The 19,596-nt window shown below is 40.3% G+C and overlaps 1 protein-coding gene and 1 pseudogene across 3 annotated transcripts in view; both read right to left on the bottom strand.

Annotated features, from left to right (window-relative positions):
- Positions 1 to 19,596, bottom strand: part of KCNQ5 (potassium voltage-gated channel subfamily Q member 5) — a 504,767-nt gene that overhangs the window by 23,899 nt on the left and 461,272 nt on the right. For all 3 annotated transcript variants that reach the window (XM_037034317.1, XM_037034316.1, XM_037034318.1), the window contains one exon: positions 2,018 to 2,126. In XM_037034317.1, the coding sequence (XP_036890212.1) occupies positions 2,018 to 2,126 (109 nt within the window). The remainder of the gene's footprint in view (positions 1 to 2,017; positions 2,127 to 19,596) is intronic.
- LOC118978719 (proteasome subunit alpha type-6-like) lies at positions 10,702 to 11,574 on the bottom strand (annotated as a pseudogene).

The following is a 19,596-nucleotide window of genomic DNA, read 5'->3' on the forward strand; positions in this document are numbered from 1 at the left end:
ATAATTTAAATTAATTTACAAAAAGTAATTACCTATCCTTTTAGCTCCAAAGTAACTTTTTAAAACAATATTTTATTTATTTTTGGAGAGGGGAAAGGGAAACATCCATCAGTCGACTCTTGCACGCCCCCTACTGGCCTGCAACCCAGGTGTGTGCCCTGACTGGAAATCTAGCTTGAGACCTTTTGGTTCGCAGGCCAGCACTCAATCCGTGGAGCCACACCAACCAGGGCTCCAAAGTAACTTTTCAAAAAAAAATCAGGGGCCTACACGTGTACATAAGAATTTCTGGTACCAGGAACTTATCGATCAGATGCAACTTTATTATGTGATGTGACCAGTAAGATGCAAATATGACCTGTATGTTTATTGTTTGAGACAGGGCATTTATACCAGATGGTTATCGTTGTATTAGCTGTTGTCATTTTTTTCTTTAACAATCTAAGGAAAAAGAGGTCAGTGCTCCTGACTATATAGTCAGGTATTGTGTGTTTTAAAAATTCTTATGGCATGCTTGTTGAAAATTTCTGCTTTCGAGTCTTTGATAGATATAATAAATGCATGTAAAGAATTTCAAGGTGACTTCTAGACTAGCAATGTCCAATAGAACTTTCTGCAAGGATGGAGATCTACTGCCTGTTCTCCGCCCAATGTAGTTGACACTAGGCACCTGAATATTAGTAGTGCTACTGATGAACTAAAGTTTAATTTATATTAAAATACATTTTATTTCATTTTAGTTAATTTAAATAGCCTCAAGCAGCCAGTGGGCAGTACAGTTCTGGATCCATTCCAGCTCTTTCACTGACGGCCTCAAGCATTATTTTACTGCATAGCCTTGCATTTTTCTGGGATTAAATATTATCCAAGCCTTCTAGGTTCCCCAGGGTGGGGTGATCATATAACTGTCCGAAGTGGGATGCTTTGAGAAGGACAGTGAGTGTTACCAATGATGACGGTGAGGCAAGAGGCATCATCTGGACGGTCCGGGAAGCAGAAGAGGGTTGGTCCCCTCACACAGAGGGACTGTGGCCTGAAGACTCTGCTGGGAGGTAACTGGACTCCTTTCCAAGTTGTTACAGATGATGTTTAAGCATCTTTTGGGGCACACCACTTCATCATACCAGGATTTTCTTAGACCCCACAGACATTTACCAAAATCTTTAGAACTCATTTCGATTTTGCCAGTGACTTCCAACGATAAAGTAAAGCAATGAGTAACATGCTGCTAAAGGACTAACTCGAAATAGAAATAAATAATCAATCATACTGATCTGAGTTTAGACCAAGTATCTGAATAGCTAAATTGGGTTAGTTGTTAGGCTTCCCTCTGTCTTTCTGGTAAGAGGCCAAAAGAACCAAAATATCAGAGGTATTTCTTTGTAGTGTGGTTGCTCAGCATTTTCTGACAGACGCAAATTCTCCCAAAGGGGTTGACATGGGCATGCTGAGCATGCCGCGGTTCGTTCAGTCCAGCTTCTAATTTTTTTTTTTTTTTGTGGGGAGTGGATCCGGGAAATAAGTTGCTTCTGATACTCACTTCCTTTTCTGCCATCAGTAGAGGAAGCATAAGATCTGCTTTTAACAGTTAAATTTCAGCAGCGTACGAGCAACTGCAGAATACTTTAGGTTTCTCATTTTTAGAACTCAACCTGTATTGAAATAACCTAGAGGATTTTTTCTTTGATAACAAATTATAGGACATGGGTTGGAGCATCCAGTCATTGAAATAGTTTTAAAAGTCCAGTGGCATCTATACACTAAATATCTTTAAAAAGCAGCCAATCACACGACGAGCCAGTCTTCATGTCATCTTGCTGATGTGGCATGGCTTCTCAATCCCACCCACCTTTTGTATCATATTTTGTGTTGAATTCTGTAGAGTTTTGTATTAAGAAAAAATATTTCAGAATTATTCCAGGAGATTTATGAGGCTCCCCCCCCCATAAAAAACAAACAACTTCACAACACAGCAACATCGGTCTCTGAATCATTTCATCAGAGGTGTTCCACCAACCTGATAGCTCGAATGACAGTTTTAAGTGGTGGGGTGAGGTCTTCTACAGATACATCACACTGGCATCCCTTATCGTCATACACATCATCAGTGCCAAGGGCCGTATCAGCTGCAAGAGAGAATTGCCAGTTAAACACTACTACCAGCTATTTAGAACACGCCACTGAACTTGTCTCACAGAGCAATAGAGGGAACTGACAGACGAAGCTTATAAATCAAAATAAGTGTAAGGTCAGCCAATTGTTTTTCCCAATGTTATTCCCTCTTCTTTTTCTACAACCTCACCAATTTTATGTCATTTCACACGAAGACCTTACTGAGCTGTTTTCTATGAGGAAGATGAAGATGTCGACACACTGTCTTTCCTTCAGCGGTGATAGATTTGTACTGATCCACACCTGCTCTTTGTCCAGTTCTTTGAAATGAACAGCCAGCGTTTAAAAGACGGTTCTTTGGAGTTAAGGAGACAGTCTGTGGATATGTAACTAACTGGCCTATGTAGCTGGAGCTTGAAACCCCATGGCATCGACCCCTTAGCCCCATGCCCTGAACAAGGGGGGAAGAGGCTGGGTCCAGGAGCACTGACTACTCAGTCACTGGACACAGGCAGCCCAGGAGAGTTTGCTTAAGATGACACAACCAATGCTGACAGATTTTCAGGTTAGATAACAGAATCAGCTCCTCATAAACCAAGCAAATTGACTTTTGGGTTAATTGCAAAGGTTGGAGAAGGGGGTAGGGTTACAATAAACCAAATTAGTAAGAATTTATAAAATTAATAAGGAATAAACTCATATTGTTATAGTTGTTTTTAGCAACAAAATATTGAAAATGACTTACAATTTCTGGAATAGAAGATGAGTTGAATAAATATTAGCAGGTTTATATAATGAAATATTAAGAAGCTATTAAAATGATGTTGAAAACTAGTTATTGGAAAAAATGTCACAATATATTACTAAAGAAAAATCTATATATCTATCTGCTATTACATATAGCAGATAATCTATAATTCCATCTGTAAGTGGAACCTAATCAACAAAACAAACAAGGAAGCAAAACATAACCAGAGACATTGAAATTAAGAACAAACTAACAGTAACCAGAGGGGAGGTGGTGGGGGATAATGGGAGAAAAGGGGGAGGGTTTTCAGGAACTGCTGTAAAGGACACGTGGACAAAAACCAAAGCGGGTAGGATCAAGGGTGGGAAGTGGGGATCGGGGGGAGTGGTGGGGAAAACGGAGACAACGGTACTTAAACAACAATGAAAAAATGAGTTTATTCTCTTGTTTGGCTATATTTCCAAAATTTCTACAATGAACATGCATTAGTTTGGTAATAAAGTAATAAAAATTCACACGAGATGTGAGTTATACAGCCTCTGAATACCATTAAGCCTCTTTAAGTGCTAACATACACTAAAGGACCCACATGCTTTCTGTTGCCTTTGCTCTGCCCAGTGTTCATTCGCCAAGTCAAGAAAAGTACTATGCCATGGGTTGTCCAGGTTGGGTTTAAAAACCCTGAAAAGCTATTGGGGTCCATTCACTGAAGCAGTACTTGTAATAAAATGCAGTTGATGTGTAACTCAAACTATTTCCTGTGTGTTTACTCAGTTTACTCAGCTGAGTGTGGAGTTGGCGGTGGGGGAAGAGATACAGATGGGTCTTCATGGCTCTTCTTCATGGTCCCTCTGGCCTCACAGAGGTAATGATAATGGCAACCACTTGCTGAAATTTATGCCAGGCACTTAGGTGTAGCTTCCGCATACAGTAGTTTTCTAACCTCTCCAAGTTTGTAGTGATATCATGCCTAGTTTTTAAATATCAAAACTGAGGATTAGAGAAGGTAAGTACCTAACCTGAGGACACAAAGGTGGTAAGTGGAGCTAGTAAGTTGCAGAGCATGTGACTAAAATCCAGTTCCTTGAAGCTCCAAAGCTCTTGCCCTTGCTGTTGATTACCCAGTGTCAGAATGCATTCAGGGTGCAATAGTGGGTTCAGCAGTGGCATGCAATATGTCATAAGAGGGCACGGGGAAGAGCTCAGTTCATGTGCTGCCTGCTGGGTACATTCAACTTCTCTCCAGAGAAGTTGCCCGCAGTTTGAACAGGAGTATAGTAACTAACTCTGTGTCAGTTGGTTCAGACTCAGTGATGACTTTCAGGATAGCCAGCCATTTTGCTTGATCGACCACCCATACAACTCAACCCTGCTCTAACACCGCGTCCACGGTTAGATGAGATTCTTCCAGGACTCTTCACAATTTTTTTCTTCGATTTAGTCCCAATCTGCTCTTAGTTGGTGAAGTAGGTTGAATAGTGTTGCCCCCAAATTCATATTCACTTGGAGCATCAGAATATAATTGTATTTGGATTAAGGGTTTTTGCAGATATAATTAAGGTAAGGTTTAAGAGGAGATCATCCTAGATTAGGGTGAGCCCTAAGTCCAGTGGAAATGCCCTTGTGAGACAGAAAAGGAGAAGACACAGGATCACAGAGAAAATGGAAGCAGAGGCTGGAGTGACACGTCTACAAGCCAAGAACACTGAGCACAGCTGTCAACCAGCAGAAACTGGGGGAGGCATGTGATGGTTTCTCCCTCAGAGGCCCCAGAAGGAAATGACCAGGGTGACACTCTGCTTTCTTGAACTGTGACTGAATAAATTTCTGTTGTTTCAAGTCACCCAGTTGGCGGAGATTTGTTATGTGCTTCCTAGGAAACTAACAAAGTTGGGAAAACTTTATGGTTTCCAACTCTCCACTCAAGAACACTAATTATGATGATAATAATAGTAATGTACTTTTGAGGGAATCAATTTATGTGGCAAGGACTTTAATTAATTGCTATAAACCCCATGAATTATTGTTATTATTATTAGCTACTATTGTACAGATTATGAGAACAAGGCACAGAAACTAAGAAACTTGCCCAGGGACCCACGGAGAGTAAGTGACAGACGAGAATTGAAATCTAAGCAGTTGGGTTCCGGAGGTGCACTGTTCAGCACTGCCTGACCCTGACTCACTCCCGATTCCTTCCAGATTGGTCCTTCTTGCCCCTCTTGCTGGTACTTGGATTTCTTTTCCTGCATTACATTTCCCTTCACATGGTTGTGTGCACCTTGCCATTGGGATCTCAGGTGAAGTGACCCCATAACATTGAAAAAGGATCAGGTTCGGAGCCATGTGGTTACCATGGTCATGTGCTGAGTCAGTCTGTGCCCCACAAAAGCCCTGGAAGTACACATGCCCTGGGACTTCGAGGACACTGTCTGTGGTGTGGGGGGGCAGGGCTCACACACAGGTCAGGTGGCTGTGAGAGCCAGTCACCAGGCACCTTTACAGAGTCCTATGAGAAACCCAGATGTTATTTACCCAAAGGAAATGTAGACTAATGCACTTTGTCAGGATTCCCAGCATAGAATTCACAGAAGTATTTTATGCTGCCCTTCAAAATAGAGGCATGTGAGTGCTTCCCCTCATCTGAAATCCGGTGAGAACTACTTCTAACATGCTTCCATCTTATACCACAGAAAACTGGGGAACACGGGAGAGCTTACAGGGAGAGATCTTGTGATGCTTGCATCAGTGACTTACCTACTTGAAAATATGACACACGTAACCCTAACATGGTGATAAAGGTCCAAACAATGAAATAGTATGAAATACGGGGTCCTATTACTATAAAGTTATTGGAAAACTTCAGCACAGTTACAACAAGCAGAAAGTGAAGACAGTGAAATTATAATGTTTGCACTGACTGTAAATGGACACATCCCAAATGATTATGAGTTTCCTTCTAGCCTAATGCTGCTCTCCCTCAACCCTGTCCGCTACCCCAACAAGAGCTTCAGTTTCTCCACCTCGTTTAGAAACAGGACTGGGAAGAAGATGGGAGTCAGTCACCAACTGCATTATGCCCAAATGCATCTGATTGTGGAATTTGTTATACCACCTGAACTAGATTGCTCACAGCATAAACTCTGTCTTTAAAAAATTTCCTTTGTAGATTTGATCAGAGTATCTTTGCTGACATCTACTGAAGCAAGCGTTGAGTTACAAAATTTTTCTCCTTATTTTGAAAGCCTCAAAAATGGGGAAAATGCCATCTTTCTGCCTCATAAGCATCTTGAGATGTCAATTTCTTTCCAGTGAGGTTAACACCACATTAAATGTCCTTTTCATAATTTCTAGAGGCTTAAAACCCTCTGTGAACCCTAAGGCACCTGGTGGAGCTAAATTTTCAGCCAAGGCTGGCTCCCTGCTCTCCAACCACATATCTGGCTCTCTGTCCTGGCATTTGGGGAGATGTGGGTTATGGGAACATACGCTCACGTGAACACCAATGAGCATAAGACCTAGTCGTGAACAGCAAAATGCCAGTGGAGCACAGTGCTCCCCGTGGGCATTCCTCCCCAGTGCAAATCCATGCCTGCAAAAAATGAAGTATAAAATGCAACCCTCTCTCTCCCAAACCTCTTCTGTTTCCTATGGATGAGCATTGTTCAAGATCTGCTTTCAAATATTCTGGAAACTTCTGTTTTCTGTTCCACTGTGAAATTTGCTGTCAAGATGTAGTAGATGTTTATGAAAGAAGGATAGGCAGTTTTTAGCTTTTTCTGTTGCAAACTGCCTTTTACAGGTTAGGTTTCTTTTTTACATTTCTTTTTTAAAATATTTTTTTTCAGAGAGAGGGGAAGGGACAGAGAAAGAGAAGGGGAGAAACATTGAATGGTTGTCTTGCACACCCCCTACTGGGGACCTGGCCCACAACCCAGGCATGTGTCCTGACTGGGAATCAAACCAGTGACCTTTCAGTTCTCAGGCTGGCACTCAATCCACTGAGCCACACCAGCCAGGGCTTACATTTCTTGATTAAGTGATTACAATGGATTTCAACCTTGGCTACTTGTTAGAATCACCTGAGGAGGGTTAAAAAAATCTCAATATCTATAATGCCCTCAAGACCAATAACATTAGGAAACTAGGGTTGGAACCGAGGCATGGGAGTTTTTCTTAAAGCTCCCCAGAGGAATCCAATGTGCAGCCAAAGGCCAGAATCGTTATTTTAAGTGAAAAACTGACATCCTCTGGTTTCCCTTGGGCGGAGCTGAGGAACGTGTTTGACTCCTCTGCCACTGGATCGGGACTAGTTCTCCGTGTTTCTTTCCCCAGGTGCCGCTACTATAGTTTCCTAAGGAACAATTGTATAGGTGCTTCCCAAGACAACAGGAGATGATCAAATTGCAAAAAACAAAGAGATCCCGTGGGAAAGTGGTGATATAGAAGCAACTTTTCATCATCTTCTTACTCAAAAGCTTCAGCTTTCTGAATTCCAGTTATTGTCCTCTGTCCCCCCGCCATCTGAAAACTCATTCTTTCCAGGCCTCGGCACTGTTCTCTTTGGGAAGAGTCACTACTGTTTTTTACACATGAGTGGGGCTAAAAACCCCCAAATGTATTTATAAATGAATTGTGTATTTCTTTTTTCCAAATGTTTTAAATTTTAGTTTTAGAGAGAGGGGAAGGGAGGAAGAAAGAGGGAGAGAAACATCAATGTGTGAGTGAAACATCAATTGAGTGCTTCTTGCACGTTCCCAAATGGGGACCTGGCCCAAAACCCAGCATATGCTCTCGCTGGGAATCGAACCAGCAACCTTTCAGTTTGCAGGCCGGTGCTCAATCCACTGAGCCACACCAGCCAGGGTGTGGATTTATTCCTACGTATTTAAACTTCAGTCACCTTCAAAATACTCTCCATTTGATGCAATACACTTATCGAGACTTTTTTCCACTGCTCACAACAGTTTTGGAACTCATTGATTTTTATGCCTTTTAGTGCTTCTACAATTTTCTGTTTCATCTCTTCCACATTGGCAAAATGTTTCCCTTTGAAAACTTTTTTTCATCCGGGGAAACAGAAAAAAGAGTTGCTCAGGGCAAGATGGAGTGAATAGGGAGGGTGGGGCCTGGGGTGCCCCTGTCTTTGGTCAAAGACTGCTGAACACTTAGTGCAGTGTGGGCATGTGGGCTTCTAAATCACCCATCGTGAGATGGAATAACACATTGGAAGAATCTTCAAAAAAATTCACTGAAGCCAAACGCAGCCTCTTGCAACACCATCAGCTGGCACACTGACACAGATGGGTTCCTAGAACACTCACCTAGTAGGGGAAGCCTGTACTACAAGGGGCCCACCCTCCAGAAGACAATTTTGTTTTTTTCTGATCCCCCATTATATAAGAGGCTTACATGTTCATAGACCAACATAAAATCAAATTGTCAAAACCTAGTGGAAAACATTTGTTTTGTTGTGGAGGACTGATACTGTCTTTACATTGGATCAATAGAAGAAACTGTAATGGAAACAGGTGACAGTGTTCATTATGAAGACAGAGAATTTTAATGCCTGCATTAACTAAATGGGAATGCAAATAAAAATGCTTGATTGGAAAAAAATAAAAATGTATAAAAAGACAATGTTTATAATGGATAAGGAGCTTATTTGATTGTATCACAATTCAAAATATAAAGGTACAAAAGTCAGGAGACATGTCTAGTAGTGAAAACAACTGGAAACTATTCAAACTTACTAGAAATAAAAGAAAATTTTATTATGTGAAAGTATGGAATTATATCTATAAATTAACAAAAGAATAATGACTAATACTAACAAACTTGAGGTGAATCTGGTACATTTTCATATTGCTAGTGGTAATATAATGTTTATTGTATTATTGCCTATTGCAGAGAAGAAATTATATAAATTTCAATGTCCCAGAGTAGAAAATTGTAAATTGTAGTACTTGACCACCATGGTGCACTACACAGCTACCAAGAGGTAATCGTGAATAGTGTATAATAATATGAAAATATTTAAAAATGTTAAATAAAATTGAACTAGGAAACTATATACTCATGTTAATTATAACTATGCACAATGACATGAAGACAGACCAGCTGCACTGGCTGGTGTAGCTCAGTGGATTGAGTGCAGGCCTTTGGACCAAAGGGTCGTAGGTTCCATTCCCAGTCAGGGCACATGCCTGGGTTGTGGGCCAGGTCCCTGGTGGGAGTGTGTAGGAGGCAACCACACATTGATGTTTTTCTCTCTCCCTTCCCCATGTCTAAAAATAAATAAATAAAATCTTTAAAAGAAGAAAGAAAGAAAATAGACCAGCTAAAAGAGAATATGTAAAAGTGAAATTAGCTGTACCAGGGTATGGGATTATAAACAACTTGTATTTCTCATAATGCCTTAATAAATCTAATCATGTTTTTTCCCTCACAGAAATAAATGCTTTCCAAGCTAGAGTATTTGAAAAATAGAAAAACTATTAGAATAAAGAAAAAAATCTTCCTAAGTTCCAGGACTTAAAGGCAACCATTATTGTAACATGTTTATTCTAGTAAAAGTGTGTGAGGGCTAGAAGTTAACAAATTTTTATTTTAGGATTTTAAGTGAAGCATATGATGATTCTATTTCATTATCCTATGAGCAACACACATTAAAATGGCCATTATTAATGATGGTGATAACTAATTAATTACATCCTGTTGTGAATTACAGTTTATTTTCCCAGGGTTCCTTCCTTCTGGTGCTGGTTGTTATTTCAATTACCTTTCCCCATTATCATTTCTTCTTTTTTTAAAAAAATTTATTTTTTATTTTTACAGAGGGGAAGGGAGGGAGAAAGAGAGGGAGAGAAGCATCAATGTGTGGTTGCCTCTCACAGGCACCCTATTAGTGACCTGGCCGGTAACCTAGGCATGTGCCCTGACTGGGAATCAAACTGGCAACCCGTTGTTTTGAAGTCTGGGGCGCAACCCACTGAGTCACATCAGCTAGGGCCCCCACTATCATTTCTAAACACTTTAAATATCATCCTAAATTTAGAGGTTCCAGTTTAGTCATACACTCGTTCAAAGTCAATTCCTCTAATCCAGATAGAGTTCAGAATGACCGTTTGGGCTTTGCTGCAGCAGCACAGTGTCATTTCGCTATGTCTTTGGCTCAGGTCTTTTCTTTTTCTCCTCTGTTCTGTGCTAGTTATTGCAAATTGGGCCCTCGAGGCACTATGAAGAAGCCCAGAAAAATACACCAGATAATATATATTTTTTGTTCTAGACGTTTTTCTTTCCAAATACTTTTTAATTTTAATTGGTTTTTCTCTTGCTATAATCGGAATATTTGCTCTCTGTAAAAACTCTGAAGATTTGAATTTTAAATGAAATCATAAAGATTGAGAAAAAAATTCACGTAGTTCTAACACTCTGAGGCAAATCCTCTTAAATTTTTGGCAGATTTCCTTCCAGTGTCTTTTCTGCATCAACTGATGTTTTGTTTTTGTTTCTTTTTCCCAAAAGCACTGGTTTTTTATTTTTTAAAGATTTTATTTATTTATCTTTAGAGGGGAACGGAAGGAGAGAAGGAGAGAAATATCAATGTATGGTTGCCTCTCGTGTGTCCCCTGCTGGGAACTGGCCTGCAACCCAGGCATGTGCCCTGACTGGGAATCAAACCACGATCGTGTGGCTCGCAGGCCAATGCTCAATCCACTGAGCTACACCAGCCAGGGCAGCACTGTTTTTATTTTTATAGAATCCGAACCACTTCAGTGGCAGGAGGAGTGGGAGAGGTTCCTTTTTCAGTCCAGGGCCTCCATAACGCAGGTCTGTTGTTACCAAACACACAGGCAAGTGGCCTCATGGATTTGGTAAACCACTTGCTCTGTTGAGTCTCTCTCTGCAACAGCAACAAGGTGAGCGTCAGTCTCCGCTTCTGTGAGAATACTGACTTAGGATTTTCAACTGTAACTACTCCAACTTCTATCACTGAAGGTTTGAAATCAATTGCTAGAGCAGTAGACAGGTTTGTGATTACAGTTTCCACTGTCCAAATGTCTGATCAAATTTCTTCTTTTTTTTAAAGAAAGCTGGTTGACTCTTTTGGTTTACCCCTGCCTTCAGTGGCTTTAAACCCACCGTGGAAACCTGCAGTATAACACCTGTACACCGGAGGGCCTTGTTCTTCATCTATAGCAATTAAAATCATACAACAACCAAGAGGCCTCATTTCAGCATTCTGCACGTAGACCTGAGAAATACCAGCAATTCTTTTACACAGTGAATACATCGGAATCTCAAAGCGATACTCCTATTTCCAATTTGCTGCCTCATAGCGTGCCCTCTGTACCTGGGATCTGCTGTCAGCTGTCACTCCCGTCATCTCACAGCCAATGTTTTCGGTTATCTTGAATAAGTGAGTCACTGTGCTGGAATCCAGAATTTGTCAGGTACTTTCTTCTGTGCAAAAACTACTGCACAGTCTTTCTCTCTGACAGCTACTGATGTGAGGCACCCTGGTTAACAGCCTTAAAAGCATATTCTCCTTTCAGGTGAAGAAATGATAACGTGGTGGTGGAAACCAGCACTGGAACCATGGGACCTGCTGGTGCACCCACCACTTCAAGAACAGTATCCGGGTCCTGTCTCAACTGATGTTTACCGTCAAAGTCAACACAGATCAAAAGTTGAACATGTCTGTTGGCCATGCAGCGGAACTTTGTTCTGATAGCTCAGAAGCCCACATTCAGGCTCATCTTACTACCACCTGCCATCCCATGCTCCAGCTGCAGTAAACTACCACAGCTCCTTGAGGTGATGTTTAAACACCACTGATTACCTCATGGTACTCTCCCAAGGGGTATTGTGGGCACACCACCATCCACTCTCTCTTTTCCTTATTTTTCGCTGGCACTCTCTGGGTGCTGAATTTGCAGTGAATAGATTAAAATATGCATACAGTCCCACAAAACCAAGGGGCACCAAAAATGGGGAGACCAACAGAGTATTTAAAGCATACCATTTAATTTTAGCACACATATAACTTCTGTGCCATTTTGAAAAAAATTTATTTTGTACTTTAGCAATTACTTTTATTTTGAGTTATCCAAAGCAAAGAGGATGAGAGGTGTGGAAGGCAGTGTGACAGTTTAGAGCCTCAGATCAACTTCACAATCACAAGCCCATCAAGAGTCTACCACCTCCAGGAAACTCAGCCTGACCCCTGACACCAATGCAGCCGTGTCTTCCTGTACTATGGACATATATCTCTTATGGTTCTTTTTTTTTAAAAGATTTTATTTATTTATTTATCTTTAGAGGGGAAGGAGAGGGAGAGAAGCATCAATGTATGGTTGCCTTTTGTGCATCCCCTGCTGGGAGTTGGCCTGCAGGGAACCAGCCTGCAACCCAGGCATGTGCCCTGACTGGGAATTGAACCGTAATCCTCTGGTTCACAGGCCCGTGCTCAATCCACTGAGCTACACCAGACAGGGCTCTTACGGTTCTTATTACATAGTATTATCATTGATTGTTTACAAACCCTTTTCCTTGCAGACATAAAGCTCTGTGAGTGGAGGGAGCACATCTTCTCATCCAGGTGCCTACCTACTGTCTGTCTTCTCAGACCTGTACCGTCCGCCCCGAGAACACTGTGCAGTGCAAAGAAGATACTTAACACCCCTTCATTCATGAATGATAAGAACACTTTCCCTGGGCACCATGGCAGCAGCTTCTGTGACTTCAGTAACATCTGGGTATAGGATTTTGAAACTACGTGAACTCTGAGGTTGGGCAGATGGCCCTTCACTGTGTTTTTGTTCACATGGCGAATCATCTCCCAGATGCCGAGGGACGAGTGCCTTCAGTGAATTTGTTGGCCCCTGTTTCTGAGCTCTGTGATTAGAGATGGCTGAGTTCAGGCCTCTGCCCTGACACTTTGCGGCATGGAGGCACGGGCCCTTTTTCATTAATGACAACAGTATTTATTCAATCCTTGTATATTTTGTGGTTTACACATGTGAACTGTAACTCAAAATGTAATGCTATCAGATTAGAAATATTATGCTCATTTAATAGGCAAAGAAACTGCAGCTCGGCAACATTGAATGGCCTGCTCAAGACACAGGGAGATTAAGAGCAGAACAATCCTTTTAAAATCGAGATCGTGTCTCTGCGTTCACAATTCTCCAATGGTGCCCCATTTTTTCCAGAGTAAAAGCCCAAGTCTTTAAAAGGCCTAAAGGTCTGTAGGTCTGCCCTTACCCATTTCCTCTCTGACCTCATTTCCCATCAGGCTCCTGCATGCTCTTTTCCTTACAGGCCCCTGTCTCTGTTCCCAGGCCTCCTACGCGCTCCTTGAAGGAGCCAGGCTTCTCCCTCTGGAGGGCTCCCTCTGGGGAATGATCCCCGCCAGACAGCCTCCAGGCTCATCAGCTGCTTTAGGCCTCTGTTCCCTATATCATTTCCAGGAGAACCACCTGGACCACCCAATTTAAGGTTACTACGCTCCACCCGCTCTACCTCCAACCAATCTGAATCTCCACACCCTGCTCTCCTTTTTCTTATTTTTTCATAGCACTTGAAACCTTCCAATATACTAAAGAATTGACTTGTTTGTGTTCATTATTTACCTTCTCTATTAGAATGTTAGCTCTACAAAGACCAGGATCTTGTTCTCTGATGTATTTCAAGCGTCTAAAACTGTCTGCTGATATTTACTGAGGAGACTGATAAGGGTCACACAAAGTATAACTTACTAGCTAACCTAGATTTTGTTCCTATAGCCCTCTCTTATAGCTTTTTCTTTTTTGGCTGATTTTTTTTCATGGCTAGGTATACTTCACGATCCTACTGTGAAAAAAATCCCAATTTTCCTCATAGTGTTTAGTTTTTATAGGATTTAAAAACAGAATCCCGACCCTATCACCAATGCCCCATGAAAATATTTAAGAGGCAAAATGAGTTTCAAGTAAGAAAATGAATAACTTCTACAGTAGAACTCAGGAAATATTTGTTGAATAAAATTATACTCTTGGACTTTATTTTTAGGTTGAAACGCAGCCACTTCAAATTCTTGGGTCTATAAATTTATAATTATCTGTATTATCCATATTGGTATATCAGAAAAGGCAACTTAGATGTATTTTTCTCTTCAGAAGCAGTGTAACATTAATAGAAATGTAAATATATCACAGAGATATGTAGTATAACTGCACACGTCCCTGTTGAATATTCACACCCATGTGTTTTTCCAAATGTCACCTTTATCCTAGTATCTTATGTTGCTAGTGTTGTAGGGTCAAATCGTGAAATTTCAGTCATGTGGCCATTGTTTACTGAATCATAATCTTAGGAGATTTAGAGTAACAGCTCAGAAATGAGTTCATATTAAGAACTAGAAAATAATCTCATGGAATTTCCATAGAAGTAAAAGATAACTCTGCAAAACCTTTCTGATGCACCTGTGAACATATCCCCCATTAATTTTTTTTAAGGCTATAGCATTAAGATGCTAGGGTATCTGAAAAAAATTGTTTTTATTGAGAAAAAGTCCAAACGTTTGTATTTACAACATATATTGGTTTCACAGTAAGATAGCCTCTGGAGTTTTTAAACCAATATTCTAATTGAAGAGATAATTTTAACGTTTTGAACAGGAAACTGCATTTTCCTGTATATATTTTACCAAAGTAGGTATAATTTATATAGCAAATGTTACCACAATTGAAGACTACAGATTCACAGAGATTGCATAACTTCACTGTGATTGCTGTTTATTTTACTTTTTGGTGTTACGATTTTCCTACCATGGAACAGAAAATTTGAGAACCAAAATAAATAATCCTCAGTACCCATAATAGAAATGAAGAGGCCCATTCGAATACAGTATCAGAGGGAGTGAAGCTTCCTTTTTTTTTTTTCCTAAAAAGAGTTAGACCTAGAGTTTCCTGTGAAATACCACATTCTGAAAAAAAAAAAAGGCCCCGCATACCTTTAAAATTCCCTCAGTTACATAAAAGGCTTTCACAGGGAGGAGAAGATACAACTAGTCTTTTTTTAAAAATTCAATTTTTATTGTCTTTTTTCATTACCATCTAGTCCACTTATACCTCCTTCAATTAGTCTTGTATGGGTTTGACTACTCTGTTGGTGGCATGCCTGAGCAGTGCTTTTCAAATTTTTGGATTTCCATCCACAAGGAGAAATGCAGTTAACATCGTGACCCAGCACACACACAGACAGGAAAAAAATTCCCTTCTGGGTTAAGACGGTAGATTGAACACAGACATCTATTTTTGATCCTTCAGAAAAACCCACTAGAAACATACTGATGAGAAACTTTTTAGAAAGCCATAAACTCATAAAAGGATAGAATAGGAGAGGAGGCAGCGACAGCATAATTTTGGAAGTAGAAAAGCAGATGGACAAGTTACCTAACTGACTAGCTGACACCAGAGAGAAAATCTTATGCCAACACTGGGAAAAGCTGAGAAACAACAAAATTTACACTTCAGAAAACTCAAAAGCCTAAGGAATTGGCAGCACTAGGGACCTCTGGAAATAACAAGACAGGAAGGTCATGTGCAATCTGCCCCACACCCTTGGGCATATTGGTCTCTCTTTGCCAGTACGGGACTGACTGGACGTCTCTGAAATCAGGGTCATCAGGTACAGTTGAGGATGGACATCATGCCAAAAGTTGGGATATCAAGTGACCATATACAGCATGAACATCAGGAGCCCACTGGTATCCCATCACTAATAACAATGGCAGCGGGACCTTTACCCTCCAGCTAGGAGTTTGGGTAAGAACTTTCTGTGGAATCTGAGTTGGCCAAGAAAAAAGATAAATATACTGAGACCACAAATTTTCCAAGAAACGGTTGACCCAGATCAACCTATGGTGAAGATCAAAGTGGATTGCCTCCAGCCACATGCTCAGAAATGCCAGTCACTCCTCTCATTTTCCACACTTCATTATGAGGAGACATCCAAGGTTTACCAAATCTCTGAGAAAAACTTTGTATACAAAGACAGAGATCAAAATGAACTAGAAAGAAACAGAAATGAAGGAAAGGAAAATTTTAAGTTCCTGTTATTAATATCTTCACAGAGATACAGCAAGATGCTTTATCTATGAAACAAACACAAGAAGCTAAAATAGAGGGACACTTAGTAAACAGCAACAACAATAAAAACCTTAGAAATGATAGCAGAAATAAAAATCTCTGTAAGGGATTCATCATTTAGTTGATAAAGCTGGTCAAAACTCCTAGGAAATAGAGCTAAAAGTTTATAAAAAGGTGGAACATAGGAGAGAAAAGATAAGAATGAAGGGACCTGTCCACAAGTCCAATAGCCAAATAATGGCTTTCCATAAGAAGCAACAGAGAAAAGGAAGGGAGGATATCATTTTCAAAAAGCCCTTTTTTTGGAAGGTCCCCCCCAAAAGCAATAAAGTATTCCAGAACAAAATGAACAAATTTCTTGAACAAAATGTCATAAATTACCAGTTTGAAATGATCCCTTGAGTATCCACTATAGTGGATAAAAATACACCCGTATCAAGAAATATCACCATGCAAATTCAGAACATGAGACAAAAAGTGAATTCTACAAGCTTCTAAAAATAACAAACAAACACCCCCACTACTCACATACAAAAATTGGAGTGGCTGTAGACTTAACAGTAATACTGAAAACAAGCCTGCAGGGCGCAATGCTTTCAAAATTTTGAAGGGACGTGATTTCTAGCCTAAATTCTATATGAAGCCAAACAATCAAGTAGCATGAGGATGAAAAAAGGCCATTTTAGACGTGTAAGGTCTCACAAAAATTTACTTTCCTTGCACTCTTTGTCAATGTACTGGATGGTGTACCTCATCAAAATGGGAAAGTAAACCAAGAGAGAGGAAGACCCAGGCCCAGGAGACACAACAGGAACAGGGTGAGGTGACGGAAAAGCCTGTGTGATCACAGGGTGCCAGGTAGGACCGGTGTGAACCGGGGAGTAGGCACATTGACAGTGGTCAGTGCCACACCTCTGTCATAATACCATTTTTTTGGTCTAAAAAATATAGGTGTTTTATTTTCTCCTTCTTCTTCTTCTTCTTTTTTTTTTTTTGGAAATTAGACCTGCCATTTTATTTTTTTCCCCAATTTTTTATTTAATTAATTTTCAAGTACAGTTTTCTGTCTATTACTCCCATCCCATCCCACCCCTGTGCTCCCCTGCTCCCTCCCATTTCCACCCTTCTCAGTTGTTGTCCATGTATCCTTTATATATGTTCCTCTAAATCCCTCCCCTATTTCCCCTGAAATTCCCTCCTCTCTCCCCTCTGGTCACTGTCAGCCTGTTCTCTATTTCAGTGTCTTTGGTTATATTTTGATTGCTTGTTTGTTTTGTTGTTTAGCTTCCTGTTAAAGGTGAGATCATATGGTATTTGTCCTTCAACACCTGGCTTATTTCACTCAGCATAATGCTTTCCAGTTCCATTCATGATGTTGCAAAAGGTAGGAGCTCCTTCTTTCTTTCTGCGGCATAGAATTCCATTGTGTATATGTACCATAGTTTTTTGATCCATTCATTTATTGACAGGCACTTAGGTTGCTTCCAACTCTTGGCTATTGTAAATTGTGCTGCTATGAACATTGGGGTGCATAGGTTCTTTGGGATTGGTGTTTTAGGGTTCTTAGGATACAATCCTAGCAGTGGAATTGCTGGGTCAAAAGGCAAGTCCAATTTTAGTTTCCTGAGAAAATTCCATACTGTTTTCCATAATGGTTGTACCAGTCTGCAATCCCACCAACAGTGGACCAGAGTCCCCTTTTCCCCACATCCTCTCCAACATTTGTTGTTTATTGCTTTGTTTATGATAGCCATTCTCACCAGTGTAAAGTGGTATCTCATTGTGGTTTTAATTTGCATCTCTCTGATAGCAGGCAATATTGAGCATCTCTTCATGTGTCTCTGGATCCTCTGTATGTCCTCTTTGCAGAAGTGTCTGTTCAAGTCCTTTGCCCATTTTTTAATTGGGTTAGTTGTCTTCTTAGAGTGAAGTCATGTGAGTTCTTTGTAAATTTTGGAGATTAGACCTTTGTCTGAGGTATCATTGGCAAATATGTTTTCCCATACAGTTGGTTGTTTTATTTTCTGAAATAAGAATAAATCAAGGTTGCCCTGGCTGGTGTGGCTCAGTGGGTTGAATGCCGGCCTGCAAACTAAAGGGTCATTGATTCAATTCCCAGACAGGGCACATGCCTGGGTTACAGGCCAGGTCCCCAGAAAGGGGTGCATGAGAGGGGCAACCCCATGTTAATGTCTCTCTCCCTCTCTTCCTCCCTTCCCATCTCTCTAAGAATAAATAAATAAAATCTTAAAAAAAAGAGAAAAAGAGAAAATCAAGAAAGACAGGAACATGAGATCCTGTGAACTGCAAATTCAATCTAGAAAGAAATTAAAAGCATAATGTCTATGCAGCAGGCTTAGAGGGCAGTCAGCTTAGCCAAAAGGAGGATGGAGGTTTTCAGCATGAATTCTCCAAGAATAATCACAATAAACTGATCGGTTACCTGATACAATTGACTTTGTGAGAAATTTTAGTGAGGTAATTTTGAAAAATGTGGGAAGAATTATGAAAGTGACAACAATGGTAACAAGCTGGGCATTTACTTATCACAGGAAAAGCAAAAGAAAAAAAGAAACAATCATAGTGCAGTATAACACACATGTATAACGCAAACACTGAATTTTGACTTATCAAGTGCAAAACCTAGATTAGAAGGATCTGAGGGTCTGCAGAAGGGAAAAAGTGAAAAGAAAAGCTAAATCTTCACTTAGTAGGATTGGAATTAAACATGTTCAGAGTGGTTAATCAGAAGTTAACTATACACACATACTATTGAAAAAATACTGGAAATTGTAACCATCAGAAGAAACAGATAAAAAATAGGAATTGTGGTTTCTGGAAAGAGTTCTGGTGGTAGAATGGGAGGGTTGAGGCAGGGAACCCTCATATTCTGTTATAAGGGGCTTATATTATTTGCCTTTTATTTTTATTTATTTATTTTTTAAAAAGATTTTATTTATTTATTTATCTTTAGAGGGGAAGGAGAGAGGGAGAGAAACATCAATATATGGTTGCCTTTTGTGCGTCCCCAGCTGGTAGTTAGCCTGCAAGGAACCGGCCTGCAACCCAGGCATGTGCCCTGACTGGGAATTGAACCATGATCGTCTGGTTCGCAGGCCCTCGCTCAATTTATTTGCCTTTTAATCTAATTTGTTATTTTAAGTTAAACTTTCAAGTTTGTAAATTATAATCATCAGCTTGAATTTGTAATTGTAGATTCCCATGCAGTTGTAAGAAATAATACGGATCCTGTGTGTTCTTTGCTCAGCTTTCCCCAATTATGTCATCTCGCAAAGCTGTAGTACACTGTCACAGCCTGAATAGGAACACTGATACCATCAAAATATGGAACATTTCCATCACCACGAGGAGTCCTCATCTCGCGCTTTGAGAGCCACACTCCCTCTCTCCCATCTCACAGCCATGACTCTTGGCAACCACTAATCTGATTTCCATTTCTATAACTTTGTCATTTCAAGAATGTTATATAAATAGAATCACATAGTATGTGACCTTTGAAATAAAAAAAACCCCTCAGTGTAATTCCTTCAAGATTCATCCAAGTTGTTGTGCATATTGATAGTTTGCTCACCTTTATTT

This window comes from Sturnira hondurensis, unplaced genomic scaffold, assembly GCF_014824575.4.
Source record: "Sturnira hondurensis isolate 20B ecotype Veracruz unplaced genomic scaffold, ASM1482457v3 Scaffold0022136, whole genome shotgun sequence".
NCBI lineage: Eukaryota > Metazoa > Chordata > Mammalia > Chiroptera > Phyllostomidae > Sturnira > Sturnira hondurensis.